The following is a 16,549-nucleotide window of genomic DNA, read 5'->3' on the forward strand; positions in this document are numbered from 1 at the left end:
GGACGAAAGTTGAAAGGTTTTAAAGATACTGATAGACAAGTTGTATTCTCGGTAAGAGCAGAGCATGAGTTGGTTGAAATTTTGAAAAAAATTGATAGTGAACGCTTCACATCAAGAAAGGTGTTCAACAATCTTGTGAGATTCGCAATAAATCAGTGTGGACGAGACATCAAACAAAAAATATTCAAATATGTGATAAAACTAAACCAAGGATGCAACAAATAACTTCTTATTTCGAACCAGCACAAATACCATCAACTTCGAAAGAAAATCCCCAACAAGAGGATAAAATTACTATAGATGTTTCCTTGCCAAGAAGAAAATTTGCGACCATAGTCCTTTCACCCAAAATCGATGCAAGTATTAATTCAAACTCTTTCTTGTGTAGAAAATCTTACAAATATTTATAAATTGATTTTACCAATATTTCCATGAAAGTACTAAAATCACTGTCCAAAAATAATCTTGACAAAATTAGTTAAATATTTGAGAGTTTACTTTTATATCATTAAATAGATTCTCATGTTGAGTTTTTACTAAAAATGATTGTGATCTCAATGAACTGACCAAGAATTTGGAGATCACTATTTTTTCAACCCGGGTGAGGGTGACATTTCAGTTCCATTCATGGCTAAATCTTCAAGGTCTGATCAAGCGGATGACCAGAGCAATTATTATGCTGTTATCGATAGTATTGATATCAGTGGCTCATGTTTTGATAGATCTGAAGATCCATTTAATACATAACATCTGACTGTCCTAAAAATGAATTTCGTTGCAAAAAAAATGTTGAATCAGTTCTCCTTCAAAATGATAGATTATGTGATTACAATATTGATTGTTTGGATGGCATTGATGAACTTTATTGTGGTCCTTGTGAGTTTAATAATCAACCTCTTTGTGGTTGGACCAATGAAGGTGAGGACGATTGGATTACTTTTGACAAATATAAGGGAAATGAGTTTGATGCCAAGATACCAGAAAAAAATAAACCAATAAACTTTATAGTTCCAGAGAAACTTTCAAATAATCTTCGAGCTATCTTTAAATCACAAAGATACATCCATATTTCCTTGCTGATAGAGCTACAATGACAATTAGATTAAGAAATGATCTGGAATCAAGTTCAAAAAAGGTGTTTGATTTAGATCATACAGGTGAGTGGAGAGACAAGTTATTAGAGGTTAGCTCACTTGACCCAGGTTATTAGATTCAATTTGTTTTAGATGTTGAATCAACTGATGATACGAGAGTACACAGTGGACTAGGATCTTTTCAATTAATATTAATGTATTGTGATCCAAATGCAAATTATCAGCCAACAACAACTAGCAATAAACCATTTTGACTAGAAACTGAACAAAGAGAAAAGAGAAGTACCTAACTGTTTCTGAACAAACGACACCTAAAAATACAGTATATTGAAGACCCTAATAGATATCCTTTCCATAGATGGTTCTAATCATGATGAATTTCAAAAATCTCGCAGTGTAATTTTTGGAAATTCTGATTAATCAACGCTCGCAAACTTGATTATGCATATAATTAATTTAATTTTTTCATTTAATTCCACTCATTTAACGTGGAGCCGTGACAACTGTCTTGGTTACTGTTTTCGTATGGCATGGAATCTATTTGAATATTGAAACAAAAACAAATAAGTAGTGGTAAAATTCACCAATCTAACCAAGATTTCCAGTCAAATTTTTCAAAGTAAATTTTTATAGTTCGAACACAAAAATTGGATTTCAATTTTTCCTTTTCCTAGTTCGAGATGTTTAAAGACTTCGTTCATTTGGTTAAAATCGGATAAGTGGTTTAACCTCAAAATTGCTTTGAAGTTTTCACGATTGTTTGCCAATATCAGACCGAAAAATTGATTAAATCATTGAAATGCTCTCACTGTACTCATGAAGTTTCAAAATAATCAGAAAGGAGACAGATCTGACTTTCATCCTTTTTTTGTGTCAGAAGATGGCGCAAGAAAGAGACTCTTTTTTCTTCCTTTACTTTTTGCTAAAAAATAAAGTTACTGAACTTCAGTAACTGAATGAGTGATTGATGGTTAACATTCATTCTTTTGAGATTAATAAAAAACCAAGAATTGATTATCTGCGCATTTGAAATGTGGACTTAAATGTGCTTAAACTTTTTCTCCACTCTGTAGATGAAGTCTACGTGATTCTTTATTCTGAATCTAAATTCAATAATAAATTTCAAATTATTTTGTCAGTTCTATCATGGATCGAATAAACTTTGAAGTACTCTGTGGTGACTCACCTTTATGGGTAAGTCCAGATTGATTTTTACATTTTAATCGATTAAAAATCATTTCATAATTAACTTGTTTGATCAATTTCTTAATGATGATCTTGAAATTTGCTAATCAAGCGATATGCATTCGGGAAAATTCAATTTTGATTTGATTTAGTCTTGATATTGACACTTAATTTAACAAAAAAGATCCAAAGTTAAGTTACTTTTGAGTGTTTCCATCTCGAGTTTTGTTTTCAGAGACACTAAACAATAGGAAACTGGACAAAATTAAATGCGATCGTAAATGTGCTTCCATTTCTTGTTAGATGACGATTATGAGTAAAATTAATGTTAACTTGAAAGTGACATTTTTTTGTTAGTGTATCAAATATTCATAGCCTTGTAATTTTTACTGCAACTGACTTTACTCTCAACTTTAAAAGAGTAATTCATAAAATTTTTCTTCCGAGTTGAGAGTGGGTTTGTAAGTACTCTCAGGTTTGTTAAATTAAAATTCAATAGTTTTCGATAAATCGAGTTCAAAGTTGAAACTCCAAAAGTCCTTTGCAAACTTTTTACACTGACTACAATAATCTAAAATATGAAGTGAATTAAAATTATACAAAAAGAGCTATGGCGATGTATTTGGTTTGTTGACAGGTGAATGTTTATTGGTGAAGGTACCATGGTTAATGGTTATTCATTTTCACCATAAATACATATAAAGATAATTGTTGATTCAGGAGGTGTTTTTTTTCTTTCACATTCAGTAAACCCTCAAACCCCCAGTAAACTTTTGTTGCTAAAAAGAGTTACAATACTTGTGATTATTTCAACATAATCAGTAAAAATTTTCAAATGATCGTTAATTGATGTAATAATGGCAATAAAGGATCAAATTAATAATAAAAAAGCCTCAGTTTAAGTGCAGTCAAGTTAAGTTGCTGTTAGTTTTGCGAAAAACTCGAAGGTTTACTGTACATGGCATAGCCCACAGTAAAATAATTGTTGAAAGAATGGTGATTGTAAGTGTTACCATTCTTGAAATTTTAGACTACAAAGTTTTAAGACCATTCATCAAAATCACGAAAGCTTTCGATGAATCGAAAAAAATGTCCGATTAACCAATGAGTTTTATCGGCAAAAGAGTTTCAGCTCATTCTCTATTATTCTCGCTAAAAGCGAATAACTTGTCCTTAAATCGAAGTGACCTCTTGTACAGAGACAGAAAGTTTTTTCCCCAAAATGAGCGCTTCAAGCATTGGCCATTGAAAGTTACACCAGTTTGAGTTTGATGAAAAAATCTGGCTTCACAACTGTACAACGAACTTTTAAAGTTTCAACTTTGAACTCGACTTTATCGAAATTATTAATCATAAAAGAGTTTTGATGTCGTAAACAGACTCAATTTTAATGTCCCTACAAACCCACAAAGTCCCAGCCCTTGAATCGAAAGGCCGTTTTCTGCATTTACTTCTTTATTCTTTGCAAAACAATGGCAAAAATATTTTCATATTGCTGTTCATCTGTAATTTTATATTCAAGTATTTAAATTACATTTTTCTCTTTTTTCTTTATGGCATCAAAACTGTCATGAATGGTTAACTTTAAAGGATTATAATTTATCATGGAACTCGACAGTACCCAAATTGACCCGTTGTTTCCATCAAACAATACTGAATTGGTTGCCGACAATATTTTTATGGCTATTCTCCGTTTACGAACTCACAAGAACTGGTCGAATAAAAAATAAACCAATTCCTTGGAATCTAAAGAATCGGTTTCGTTTAATTTTATCCATTTCATGTTTACTTATCAATGCTTTCCAGTTGGTCGACATCATCTATCGATACTTCAACTCATCCGACCAACCGACTCCATCTGATTTTTACGCACCATTACTTAATATTGCTTCATTCGTAAGTTGAGATAATTTGTTACAATGTGCTAATGCAGAATGATGAGCTGTTATCCGTATTGAATCATATTGCAATTCAATAATAATTCCGAGAAAACGCCATAACATAGATTTGCTGTTGATTAACAAATAGTTACAACTGTTTAAGTATGTTTAATCGAGATTATTTTATGTACAAAGGTCTCTTACTTTTAATCATAACGTTATTTATGAGTTTTCATCAGAGATTCGTAAAAATTTCAGTTCTCTTCTCTCTGTTGGCAATCAGCCAACAATATTTTGAATTGAGTGATAATTGCCGTTTAGTCAAGATCCCGTTCATTTATCATGTTTTCCGTGTGCATAACTGATTAAATCAAACATAATCTTTCTCTTCTGCTTGTCATTCGAAAAGCTAATGAGTCAAATATGAAAACGGATAATCACTCGTTAAAACACACTGAAAAAGGGCCAACAAGAGTGTTTATTCACTTTTCAACTTTTATATTAAAAAAGGATATTCATGAGTAAGACTTACAAGTGTGTTTTTAGGCATTTCAAATAACTTCACTTCACACTGGTTCGTGCAAAACGAGAAACGGGTTTAATCTTATTACAAGGTCCACATTATTCATACATATTTTGAAAAGCGGTATTTTGCTGAATATTATATAATATTCAGTGGTCCTTTGTGTTAATCTTGACCAAACCATCATTTTTCGACATGGCTTCTCCATAAATTTAGTTGATTTGAGTAGCCCCAAAGAGTTTTTATTAGATTGTAAAATACGGAAATCATTAACACTTCACTCATTTAGTTTAGTTAGCCTTCATTTGCTAAGTCAGTTTACTCCTAAGTTTCCAATAAGATCAAAATTTAAATCTTCATTTTTGATTTCATTAACATCGGTTCTAAATTTTCCCTTCGTTAATAAAATCTAAATTTGATAATTACTGTGGTACCTCAAAGCGAGATTGATTGCTGAGACTTTTTATGTTATTATGGCGAAGATGCCTCAAGTCCACGCTCGATTGAAACCATTAACCATTAACTTATCCGAATCCATTGACTCTAATGGTGGTTTAAGGATCAATTGCTCTTTAGTAAAGAGTCTTTACTAAAGTTGTTCACCAACAGTAAAGTTTATTTTGTTTTTTCAGACTTTAATTAGCCTCTTCTTTTATTACCATCGCATTCGTGGGATTCATACAAGTGCTGTGCTATGGATTTACATATTTCTCCAAACAATTTGCACATTCCTCATCAGTTACCAAACTTGGGTCGACTCTTCAGAGTATTCCCACCTTGAATGTGGCCTTTTCAATGTTTACTTTGCATTAGTCGCTCTTCTGTTGATTATCGTTTCATTTGCTGATGGTCCAGTTCATCAACTAGAAGATTTTGAATTGACAATTTATCCAAAACAAGATGACAACCGTCCGAACAATCCAGAAAACGAGTCATCTTTCCTCAGCTACCTCGTCTTTTCATGGTTTGACAAAATGGCTTTACTGGGATTGAGAAAGGCTTTAACAACTCAAGATCTTTGGAGACTTCAAGATGACTTTAAAACTGAAAATATCACAACAACTTTCGAGATGAAAGTGAAAAAGTCTCAAAAGACATCGGAAGGTGCAAAAGAATCTAAAGGAATAAATATTCTACCAGTTTTGGTGAAAACCTTTGGAAGTTATTTCATAGTCGGAGCTTTTTTCAAGCTTTGTCAAGATATCCTTCAATTTGTTCAACCAAAGTTGTTGGGGTAAATCAATCAAATTGTTTACAAATCTTTTCCATTCAAATTGTTCAATTCATTTTATTTCAATCTCTAGATATCTCATTGAATTCATCAAAAATCACTCAGAGGAACCAGTTTGGCATGGGTTTTTGATTGCTTTCGCCATTGCAATCGTAACTTTTGCGAAAACCATTTTCGTCAATCACTATTACAATCGCATGTCTATTGTTGGAATGAAAGTTAGCTCAGCTCTAACTGCAGTCATCTACAAAAAGTCTATCAACCTCGGAGATAAAGCACGAAAAGATGTGACCACAGGTGAAATCGTCAACTTAATGTCTGTCGATGCAAAAACGTTCTTGAATCTGATGCCACAAATCAACCTGATCTGGTCTTGTCCTTTGCAAATTGGGATATCCATTTATCTCCTTTACCAAGAATTGGGTTATTCATCATTTTTTGGTTTAGCTGCAATGATTGTAGTGATGCCATTCAACAGTTTTATGGTAAAATGGTGTCAAAAGTTTCAGGTTAAGTTTATGAAACACAAAGACGAGCGAGTTAAATTTATGAATGAAGTTCTTAGTGGAATCAAGATTTTGAAGTTTTATGCTTGGGAGGAATCATTTTTGGACCATGTCAATGATTTACGGCACAAAGAACTGACTCACTTGAAAAGATTATCATATCTCGAGTGCGCTACATCATTTCTATGGATTTGCTCTCCTGCATTGGTTTCTGTCGCCACATTTGCTGCCTATGTCTTGATTCAAGGTGAAACACTCACAGCTTCAAAGGCTTTTGTTTCATTATTTTTATTACAGATCCTTCAAGCTCCAGTAACAATGCTTCCAGACTTGCTATCTATGTATATTAGGGTAATTATGATCAATAATTTGCTTTTTATTGTTGTTGAAAAGACATCATTAACACGGTTGTCACATTTATGAACAAGTTGACACAAATACTGCGAGAAAAATGGGCAAAAACGGGTAAAAGTTACTTTCTTTCAAGTCAAGACTCTGTTGGTTTGTAGGGAAATAAAACCTGAAGCCATTAGTGCTATTTAATAGTTTCTTTGGTCAATAGTTTTCGAGCAAATCGCGTCCAAAGTTGAAACTTCGATCGCTTTTTATTTAATTATGGAACTAGATTTTTTCATGAAACTTACTTTACGGATGTGACTTTTGATTATCAACCAGAAAATAACCTTATTTCATGAAATAATATTTTCTCGTTTTTGCAAAACAGATCAGTTCGATTTTCAGATAAACCGACCGCATTCGGTGAGCTTGAAAGTTAGAGATCTGAAACTTATTATTCATCCATAAAAATTGTTGGTACAAATCATGAATTGAATACTTTTTCCGATTCATCAACAGTTCTCTTGATTTTGGCCATTTGCGCTAAAACTTTTAACCTCAATATTTCGAATATGGTAGCACTTATGGTCATCATTCCTTCACCAATTTAATTCTTTGCTAATTGATAGTTTAATTCACTTTAATAAATTTTCAAAAGCGCATTTGGATCATGATATTTGGGCTGTAAATGTGTAAGAAACAACTTATTCAACAAAACAAACTCATCTCAACCCATTTCTTGCTAAATAAACCAATTTTCTGGTTAAACCAACAAATGAAATGCGAAGAGTCCTGCAAAAGGCTCGATCATTTGAGTTGAGAATTAAGACTTTATGGGTTCGTAGGGACATAAAAAGTGAGTCCATTGGTACCATTAAATAATTCGCCCGATGAACAGTTTACGATAAAATCGAGGCTAAAGTTGAAACTTCGATAGCCTTTTGTGCAACTATTTAAGCAGATTTTTCAATGAAAATCAATCAACTGATGTAACCTTTAATGACCAACGATAGAATAGTTTTATTTTAAGAAATAAAATTTTCTATTTTCCGTAAAACAGGTCAGATCGATTCTCACAAAAACCGATCTCATTCAGTGACCGTAAGAACCAGGGATCTGAAACTTATTATCTGTTGATAAAAATTATTGGTATTTATCAATCACTGGACAATTTTTTCGATTTAGCAACGGTTCGATTGATTTTGGCCATTGACCTTAAAACTTTGAGTCTCAATATCTCGAGAATGATAGCAAGTACAATGATCATTCTTTGACCAGCATTAGATTCTATTATGGGCTATAATTGATTGAAATATTAAATTATTCAAGATCATAGAAAAAAAGTTATTGCATAGTATTACTGATGTTGTCAGAATTTAGACTTGGTTTATAAAGTTGAATGGTAATTCAAACACAAATCTTATGTGTGAAAAGGATATTGATTATTATATGCTTTAGATTGGTTCTTATTCGGGATTCATTCATATCATATTATAACCCATAATTCAATCTAATGTCTGGTCAAAGAATAATGGTCGTAGGTGATGCCATTCTCACAATATCGAAGCTTAAAGTTTTTAGGTAAATGGCCAATATTGGAAGAAATGTCGATGAATGAAAAAAGTTATTCAATTCATGATGTGCTCCAGCAACTTTTATCGACAAATAATAAGTTTTAGCTCTCTAACTCTCACGCTCACTGAATGAGATCGGTTTATCTGAAAATCGAACTGACCTGTTTTACGGAAAATAGAAAATTTAATTTCTTAAAATAAGACTATTTAATGATTGGTCATTGAAGGTTACATCAGTTGATTGATTTTCATTGAAAAATCTGCTTAAATAGTTGCACAAAAGGCTATCGAAGTTTCAACTTTAGCCTCGATTTTATCAAAAACTGTTCATCGGGCGAATTATTTAATGGTACCAATGGACACACTTTTTATGTCCCTACGAACCCATAAAGTCTTAATTCTCAACTCAAATGATCGAGCCTTTTGCAGGACTCTTTGCATTTCATTTGTTGGTTTAACCAGAAAATTGGTTTATTTAGCAAGAAATGGGTTGAGATGAGTTTGTTATGTAGAATAAGTTGTTTCTTACACATTTACAGCCCAAATATCATGATCCAAATGCGCTTTTAAAAATTTATTAATGTGAATTAAACTATCAATTAGCAAAGAATTAAATTGGTGAAGGAATGATGACCATAAGTGCTACCATTATCGAAATATTGAGGTTAAAAGTTTTAGCGCAAATGGCCAAAATCAAGAGAACTGTTGATGAATCGGAAAAAGTATTCAATCCATGATTTGTACCAACAATTTTTATGGATGAATAATAAGTTTCAGATCTCTAACTTTCACGCTCACCGAATGCGGTCGGTTTATCTGAAAATCGAACTGATCTGTTTTACGGAAAAAAGAAAATTTTATTTCTTAAAATAAGACTATTCTATGGTTGGTCATTAAAAGTTACATCAGTTAAATGAGTTTCATGCAAAAGTCTGCTTCCATAGTTGCACAAAAAACGATCCAAGTTTCAACTTTGGACTCGATTTTCTCGAAAACTATTGACAAAACAAACTTTTTAATAGCACTAATGAATTCAGGTTTTATGTCCTTACAATCTAACAGAGTCTTAATTTGAGAGAAATCAATTTTTACCCGTTTTTGGCCCATTTGTCTCTCAGTGTTTGTATCAATTTGTGCATAAATGTAACAAATGAGTTGATTGTGTCTTTTAGTGTCTTACAACCTAACTTTTATTGTTTCAATTACCTTAACAGGCTTCAGTATCTGTTAGACGAATCAACAAATTCCTTAATCGTGATGATTTAGATGAATATGTAACAAGAAATGACGAGATTGACGCCATCTCAATCGATAGTGCTTATTTCAAGTGGAATAAAAAGACAGAAGAAAATGAAGAAACGAAATCAAAGACAACTCGCAAACCTGAAATTGGCGAGGATGAACCAAAGGATGTTTGCACTAATTTGCTCAATGATGAACCAGCATTGAAAAATATCAATATGAGCGTTAAAACTGGCTCATTCGTGGCAATCATTGGATCTGTTGGTTCAGGAAAAAGTTCATTATTAAGCGCCATTTTGGGTGAGATGGAAAAAGTAAAAGGTCGAATCAATATTAATGGTAAACTAAAGATAGCTTATGTCGCTCAACAAGCTTGGATACAAAACGCAACATTACGAGATAACATTTTATTCGGTAAACCTTTCGATAAAACTAAATATGATGAAGTAATAGCCGCTTGTGCTCTTGAACCAGATTTAGCTTATTTACCTGGAGGTGATGAAACTGAAATTGGTGAGAAAGGAATCAACCTTTCAGGTGGCCAAAAGCAAAGAGTTAGCTTAGCAAGAGCATGTTACAGTGATTCTGATCTCTACATATTAGATGATTCATTGAGTGCAGTTGATGCTCATGTTGCTAAACATATATTCAATAACGTACTTAGTTCAAAAAGTGGCCTTCTTCGGAATAAAACACGAATTCTAGTCACAAATAAGTTGGACATTTTATCCAAAGTCGATAGTATTTATGTTCTTGCCAATGGTGAAATAAGTGAAACTGGTACATTCCAAGAGCTGATGGATTCGAAAGGTGATTTCTCAGAATTAGTTGAAGAGTTCACAAATCGTGCTGCTGAACCAGAGGAAGGTAAAGAATCGCTTAATGAATCCTTAGACAAAAAGGAAACTCTAAAAGAATCATCAGTTCCAGTCGATAACAAGAGTAAAAAGTTGATTGAAGTTGAATCATCTGAAACCGGTAAAGTCCGGTGGTCAGTATATTTTGAATATTTCAAAATGGTTTCCTTGTTTTGGTTCATTATGATACTCATTTCCTCAGTCATTGCAAATGGTTTATCACTCGGCTCCAATGTGTGGCTTTCTGCTTGGACAAGTGCTTCGGACAATGCTAACTATACTTTAGATCAAACCAAAATGAGACTTCAAGTTTATGCAGCTCTTAGTTTCGGACAAGGTAACATGTTTTATTTTATTTTAGTTTGACACAATTAACAATTATCTAGGATAAGAACTAAATTAACGAGACTTGTTGAATTCAATTCGTCAAAATGTTTGAAGATCACACGAGTTGTGATTGCATTAAAAACTTTTATCACGATCAATTTCAAATCTTTTTGTTAATTTTAGGTATTGTTACCTTTATTAGCTCTTTGGTACTCGTTGTTGGTGCTATTCGTGCTTCAGTTGGTTTTCATCGAGACTTATTGTATCAAATTTTTCGTTCACCAATGTCATTCTTCGATACAACTCCAACTGGACGGATTGTCAACAGGTTTTCAAAAGATATCGATACCGTCGATTCAGTTATCCCGCAAAACCTAAAGTAATAACCAGATTAAGATTATATGATTGATATTAAATATAACCTAAATGTATCCTCAATTACTTCCAGGTCTTGGTTATTATGCTTCTTTCAAATGTTAGCCACTTTCGTGATAATTTCCTACAGCACACCTCTGTTCATCGTTGCCTTCGTCCCAGTCTGTTGTGTTTATGCATTCATACAACGCATCTATGTCACCTCATCTCGTCAACTCAAGCGACTTGAATCCGTCACTCGATCTCCGATTTATTCACATTTTGGAGAAACTTTGAATGGAGTCAGTACTATAAGAGCATTTGATGTTTCCGATAGATTCATTCAAGAATTAGCAGATAAAATTGATCACAATCTATGCTGTTATTATCCAAGCATTATCGCAAATAAATGGCTAGGAATACGACTAGAGTTCTGTGGAACCATTCTTCTACTATTCGCTGGAATATTCGCTGTCATTTCCCGGGAAACACTCGATAGTGGAACAGTCGGTCTTTCCATTTTGTATGCTTCGAGTATTACGGCTACTTTGAATTGGCTGGTTCGATCGTCTTCCAGTTTAGAAACTAATATTGTCGCCGTTGAACGAATATTGGAATACTGTAAAATACAAAGTGAAGCTGATTGGTATGAAGCTAAAGTTAAACCAGATGATAATTGGCCTGAAAAAGGATCCATTAAATTTAATAATTACGAGACTCGTTACAGAGAAGGAACTGAATTGGTTTTAAAAGATATAACAGTGGAAATTAAATCAAAGGAAAAGATTGGAATCGTTGGTAGAACTGGTGCCGGTAAATCAACAGTAACATTATCATTATTTAGATTGATTGAACCTGCTGGAGGAAATATTTTTATTGATCAATACAATATCAGTGATTTACCTCTGCACCCGTTGAGATCTCGTCTCGCAATTATACCACAAGATCCAGTCCTTTTTGGTGGTACATTGAGATTCAATGTTGATCCATTCAATAGATATTCTGATGATGAGATATGGGATGCTCTATCCCATGCACATCTGAAAGATTTTGTATCAAATACCGGTGAAGGTCTTAATTATTCAATTGCTGAAGAAGGTAAAAATTTAAGTGTTGGTCAAAGGCAACTTTTATGTTTAGCAAGAGCTTTACTCAAAAAACCAAAAATTTTATGTAAGTATTGAGTTTTATTATTCAAAGCGCTTGATTCGATGTTTAATTTTAATTGTTTGTCTTTTTTTGCTTGATAGTTCTCGATGAAGCTACTGCTGCAATTGATTACGAGACTGATTCACTGATTCAAAAGACAATTCGTAGTGAATTCAAAGATTGTACAATTTTAACAATTGCTCATCGATTAAATACAATAATGGATTCTGATAGAGTTTTGGTTCTGGATAAGGGAAAAGTTGCTGAATTTGATGCACCTGAAGCTTTGTTGGATAAAAAAGATTCAATTTTCTATTCACTAGCCAAAGAAGCAAATCTTGTCTTGTGATTTTGTTTTTGTTTATAAGCCAGTGGAGCCAAAAATTTAGAAATTTTTTATGCTAATTATTCAGAAACCAGATTAGTTAAAGAATTGATTTTTTAAACTTTAATTAATTGAATACTAATGATATTAGCTAATTTTGCTATTCTTATTCTACCTCCATGTAAAATAGTCTGAATTATCTCTGTCAAATTTTTCAGGCTTAAGTTAGGTTGCTCGATACCTGAAAAATGGTGCCTTTAAGTCGCATTCTGTCGCAAATTTTTGGTTCCAACTTAATATTGATTTTTTGATGATTAATTTTGTACAAGTTTTGTTATAAAGGGCTTGGAATAATATAAATCTCAGCAATAAATAACGTTTAAAATCTCGCTTTGAGATACTACAGTAATTATCAAAAATAAAGAAGCGATGTTAATCAAAATCAAGAATAAAGATTTAAATAAAATTTGATTATATAATCGGGAACTGAGGGTTAAACTGGCATACAAATGTTAGTAAAGTTTAAAATTAAATGAGTGAAGTGTTGATGAGTAAAGATTTAGTTTTTAACCTGGCCAATGATTAATGGATGAGTTAGGAAAATGAATGTATGACTGGCCATTGAACATTATGATTATTGCTAACAAAATCCTTTGAGTAAAAGCATTTGTAAATAAATCATGAATTTTACAAAATCGGAAAACCCTGAATAGTCGATTTAAGGTTTATTCGATCGATTCGATTTATTTAAGTCGATATTATCGCATTTATTCATCTATGCAATAATAACATCGGCGAGATTTCATTATTTTATATGTTTGGCCCTTAAATTTTTTCTTTGATATATTGCAAGAAAAATTGTAATAAACTGGATTCGCAATGTGAAATTTCATTGAATAAATTCATGTGCGTATTGATTGTAACATCGATGTTTCAGATTGATTAACAAGAATGATTGGTAAGACTGGTTGCTTTCATTGAGTAAAAAGTAACGACCAATAGAAATTGTAATTTCATGTTGAACTCAATTGCATCTTACTCATGAGATTGTTTGCTTTTCTGTAAATCCATGTTTAACTCTAATTCATTTTACTTTTGGAAGATGAGAATCAATGAAATTTATGTCGATCCAAATACCAGGCTTCTACTGAAACGTTCATCAATACAATTTGAAATAACAGAGTATCCTGGTATCCTAAAGATAATGTATCAAGCAGAGAGTATTAAGTAACATATTACTCTTTTGTATCAAGTAGTGTTTGCCTGATATTTTTTTGAATAAAATTATGCCTGTCGATAATACTTGATACTTTAAATAAATTAAGTACTCGATACCAAAAAACGCACAATCTGATGAAATTAACAGGCAAAGAATTACGAGAAAAAAAAGAAGAGAAAAAATGAGCCTTCAGTTGTTTCTAGAGACCCTGAGAGTTACTCACGCACAAACCCATGCTTTAATTTTACTCTTTAAATACTTGATGCCGTAAGATTGGTACCGATTTTTTTTAACGATATATTTTTAATATCGCGAAACACTAATCGGAACTACCTTCTTTTGTTTTCATTCATACCAATGTGTTGTTTTGCCCGCTGATGTGAAGCTTTCATCTCTCTTTTTTTCTTTCTTTACTCTCCACTCATCATCTGGATGTAAAAGAAAGAGAAAAAGAAAGGTGATAGTGTCTCATCTCAGTGTAGATTTGAGTAGTCAAAAATGTGTTGTGTAAAAAGGACGGATAATGATACAAACAAAACCTCTAAATAAACAGCTTTGGTAAGTTCATCTCTACCAGTTTTTTTGTCTATTAATTGGATAATTAATTTATTTCTTATTTTTTTCTCCTTAATGTCTCAATTGTTTATATGGTGATAGGTATACAATGGTTTAGATATGTCTGGATCTGAACGTAAAGCTATCTATTTTTGGGACCCACAGGTGGGTAATTTCCACTATGGTGTTGGTCATCCCATGAAACCCCAGCGACTTTCTATGACCCATTCATTGGTGTTCAACTATAAATTACACAAGAAGATGAAAGTATATAAACCTTACAAAGCCACATACCATGACCTGTGTCGCTTCCATTCTGAAGAATATATTCAATTTCTATCCAGAGTGACTCCCTCCAATGTCAGTGGTTTCACCAAATATCTACCTCAATTCAACGTGGGAGATGATTGTCCTGTATTTGAAGGGCTGTATGAGTTCTGTTCAAGGTATACCGGTGCTTCTTTACAAGGTAAATTGATCAATATATCGGTCACAGATGATTTTTTTACTTATACCTTGTCTTTCTTTTGTATAGGAGCTGTTCAATTGAACAATAGCTGTTGTGACATAGCCATCAATTGGTCTGGTGGACTGCACCATGCTAAGAAATTTGAGGCCTCAGGATTTTGTTATGTTAATGACATTGTGATTGCTATTTTAGAATTGCTCAAACGTCACCTCAGAGTGTTGTATATTGACATTGACATTCATCATGGTGATGGGGTTCAAGAAGCATTTTATCTAACTGATCGTGTGATGACAGTATCTTTTCATAAATATGGTAACTATTTTTTCCCGGGAACTGGTGATATGTTTGAAATAGGAGCTGAATCTGGTCGTAATTATTCAATCAATATTCCACTGAAAGAGGGCATTGATGACAATAATTATGCTACTGTTTTTAAACCTGTGATAGACAAAGTGATTCAATGTTATCAACCAACAGCTATTGTCCTTCAATGTGGAGCCGATTCTCTGGCAGCCGATCGTCTAGGTTGCTTCAACCTTTCCATCAAAGGTCACGGAGAATGTGTCAAATATGTTAAGACTTTTAATTTACCTCTTTTGGTTCTTGGGGGTGGAGGTTATACCCCACGAAATGTTGCTCGAGCTTGGACATATGAGACCAGTATATTAGTGGATGAGGCCATCTCCAATGAGATACCTTTTTCTGAATATTTCGAATACTTTGCCCCTGACTTTTCATTACTCCTGGATAAACCTTGTGGTGATACAACTCATAACGCAAACAGCAAAATTTACTTAGAAACAATTGTAAAATATGCTCATGAGATATTGAGGAACGTTGAACATTCTCCTTCTGTCCAAATGCAATTTACTCCAGATGATTGGATGGATCCCAAAGAAGATTCCGAGAAACGATTAATTTGTGAACCTGAAGCTTCAAATGAATTCCATGATAACACAGACAAAGAAAAGAGAGACAGAGATGTAACAGTTAAAGAGGAGGCTAATTTCTAATACTACTATCTTAATAATCATCACTACCATTTCCTCATGGATCTTCACAAGGTACAACAAATATTTCAAATGAAAATTTGCAAATTAATCATTTTGTAAGATTTTGGTCCATTTTCATTCTATGTATGTTTTAATGACATATCTCAGAGGCAACTTAATTTAATATTTAAATCTCGCATGTAACCGTTCCTGGAAATTATTTCAAATTCATGTTTATCACCCATCAATTGAATAACCGTTTGATATATTACCGAAATTATTGTCTGACGATCGAAATGTTTTTAAATAGACAAAATAACTAGTAAAATTGAATCAAAACCAATCAATTTTTCTTGTTTTCTGTTTGTTCATACTCATAAAATGTGATTTCTCACCCGTAAAACTAAGATAACGAACTCATTATCAATAATCTAACATTGTAAGATGAAAATGTCTTTCAAGATCTTGCTTTCATGGAGATTCACGAATATATAACTTTCAAATCAAACTAATTTCCACACCGAAATTGATCATTCTATCAGATTCTGATCAGCTAATTCTTAGGATAAATCACAAAAATTTATCATAAAAAAATGAATAAGTTTTCAAGCAACTTTATCTCGTAATCACTAAATGGATGGAACCATAAATTGTTTTATGAAAAGACTAAACTGTTTTAGCCTTGGCAAGGGAATTGGACAATTGTTCAGTAATGATTAAATCAACACAAT

General features: G+C 32.7%; 2 protein-coding genes across 3 annotated transcripts; both read left to right on the forward strand.

The window, feature by feature from the left end:
* Window positions 1–2,074: 2,074 nt before the first annotated feature.
* LOC107360857 (multidrug resistance-associated protein 1-like) lies at window positions 2,075–13,036 on the forward strand. The gene is made up of 8 exons (XM_015927581.3): window positions 2,075–2,288; window positions 3,870–4,175; window positions 5,315–5,916; window positions 5,987–6,770; window positions 9,544–10,765; window positions 10,939–11,134; window positions 11,204–12,282; window positions 12,360–13,036. The coding sequence occupies exons 1-8, from the start codon at window positions 2,241–2,243 to the stop codon at window positions 12,605–12,607; spliced, it is 4,485 nt and encodes a 1,494-aa protein (XP_015783067.2). The 5' UTR covers window positions 2,075–2,240; the 3' UTR covers window positions 12,608–13,036.
* Window positions 13,037–14,020: 984 nt separating this feature from the next.
* On the forward strand, window positions 14,021–16,165 carry HDAC3 (histone deacetylase 3). Of its 2 annotated transcripts, XM_025160557.2 has the most exons (3): window positions 14,021–14,360; window positions 14,460–14,826; window positions 14,893–16,165. In XM_025160557.2, the coding sequence occupies exons 2-3, from the start codon at window positions 14,478–14,480 to the stop codon at window positions 15,837–15,839; spliced, it is 1,296 nt and encodes a 431-aa protein (XP_025016325.1). In that variant the 5' UTR covers window positions 14,021–14,360; window positions 14,460–14,477; the 3' UTR covers window positions 15,840–16,165. The 2 variants fall into 2 exon arrangements, with proteins under 2 accessions (XP_025016325.1, XP_089124349.1); XM_089268223.1 differs by lacking the exon at window positions 14,021–14,360 and having other exon boundaries at window positions 14,434–14,826.
* The last annotated feature ends 384 nt before the right edge of the window (window positions 16,166–16,549 follow it).

Source organism: Tetranychus urticae, chromosome 2, assembly GCF_039701765.1.
Source record: "Tetranychus urticae isolate SD_2017Ah chromosome 2, NJAU_TeUrti_SD_1.0, whole genome shotgun sequence".
Classification (NCBI taxonomy): Eukaryota; Metazoa; Arthropoda; class Arachnida; order Trombidiformes; family Tetranychidae; genus Tetranychus; species Tetranychus urticae.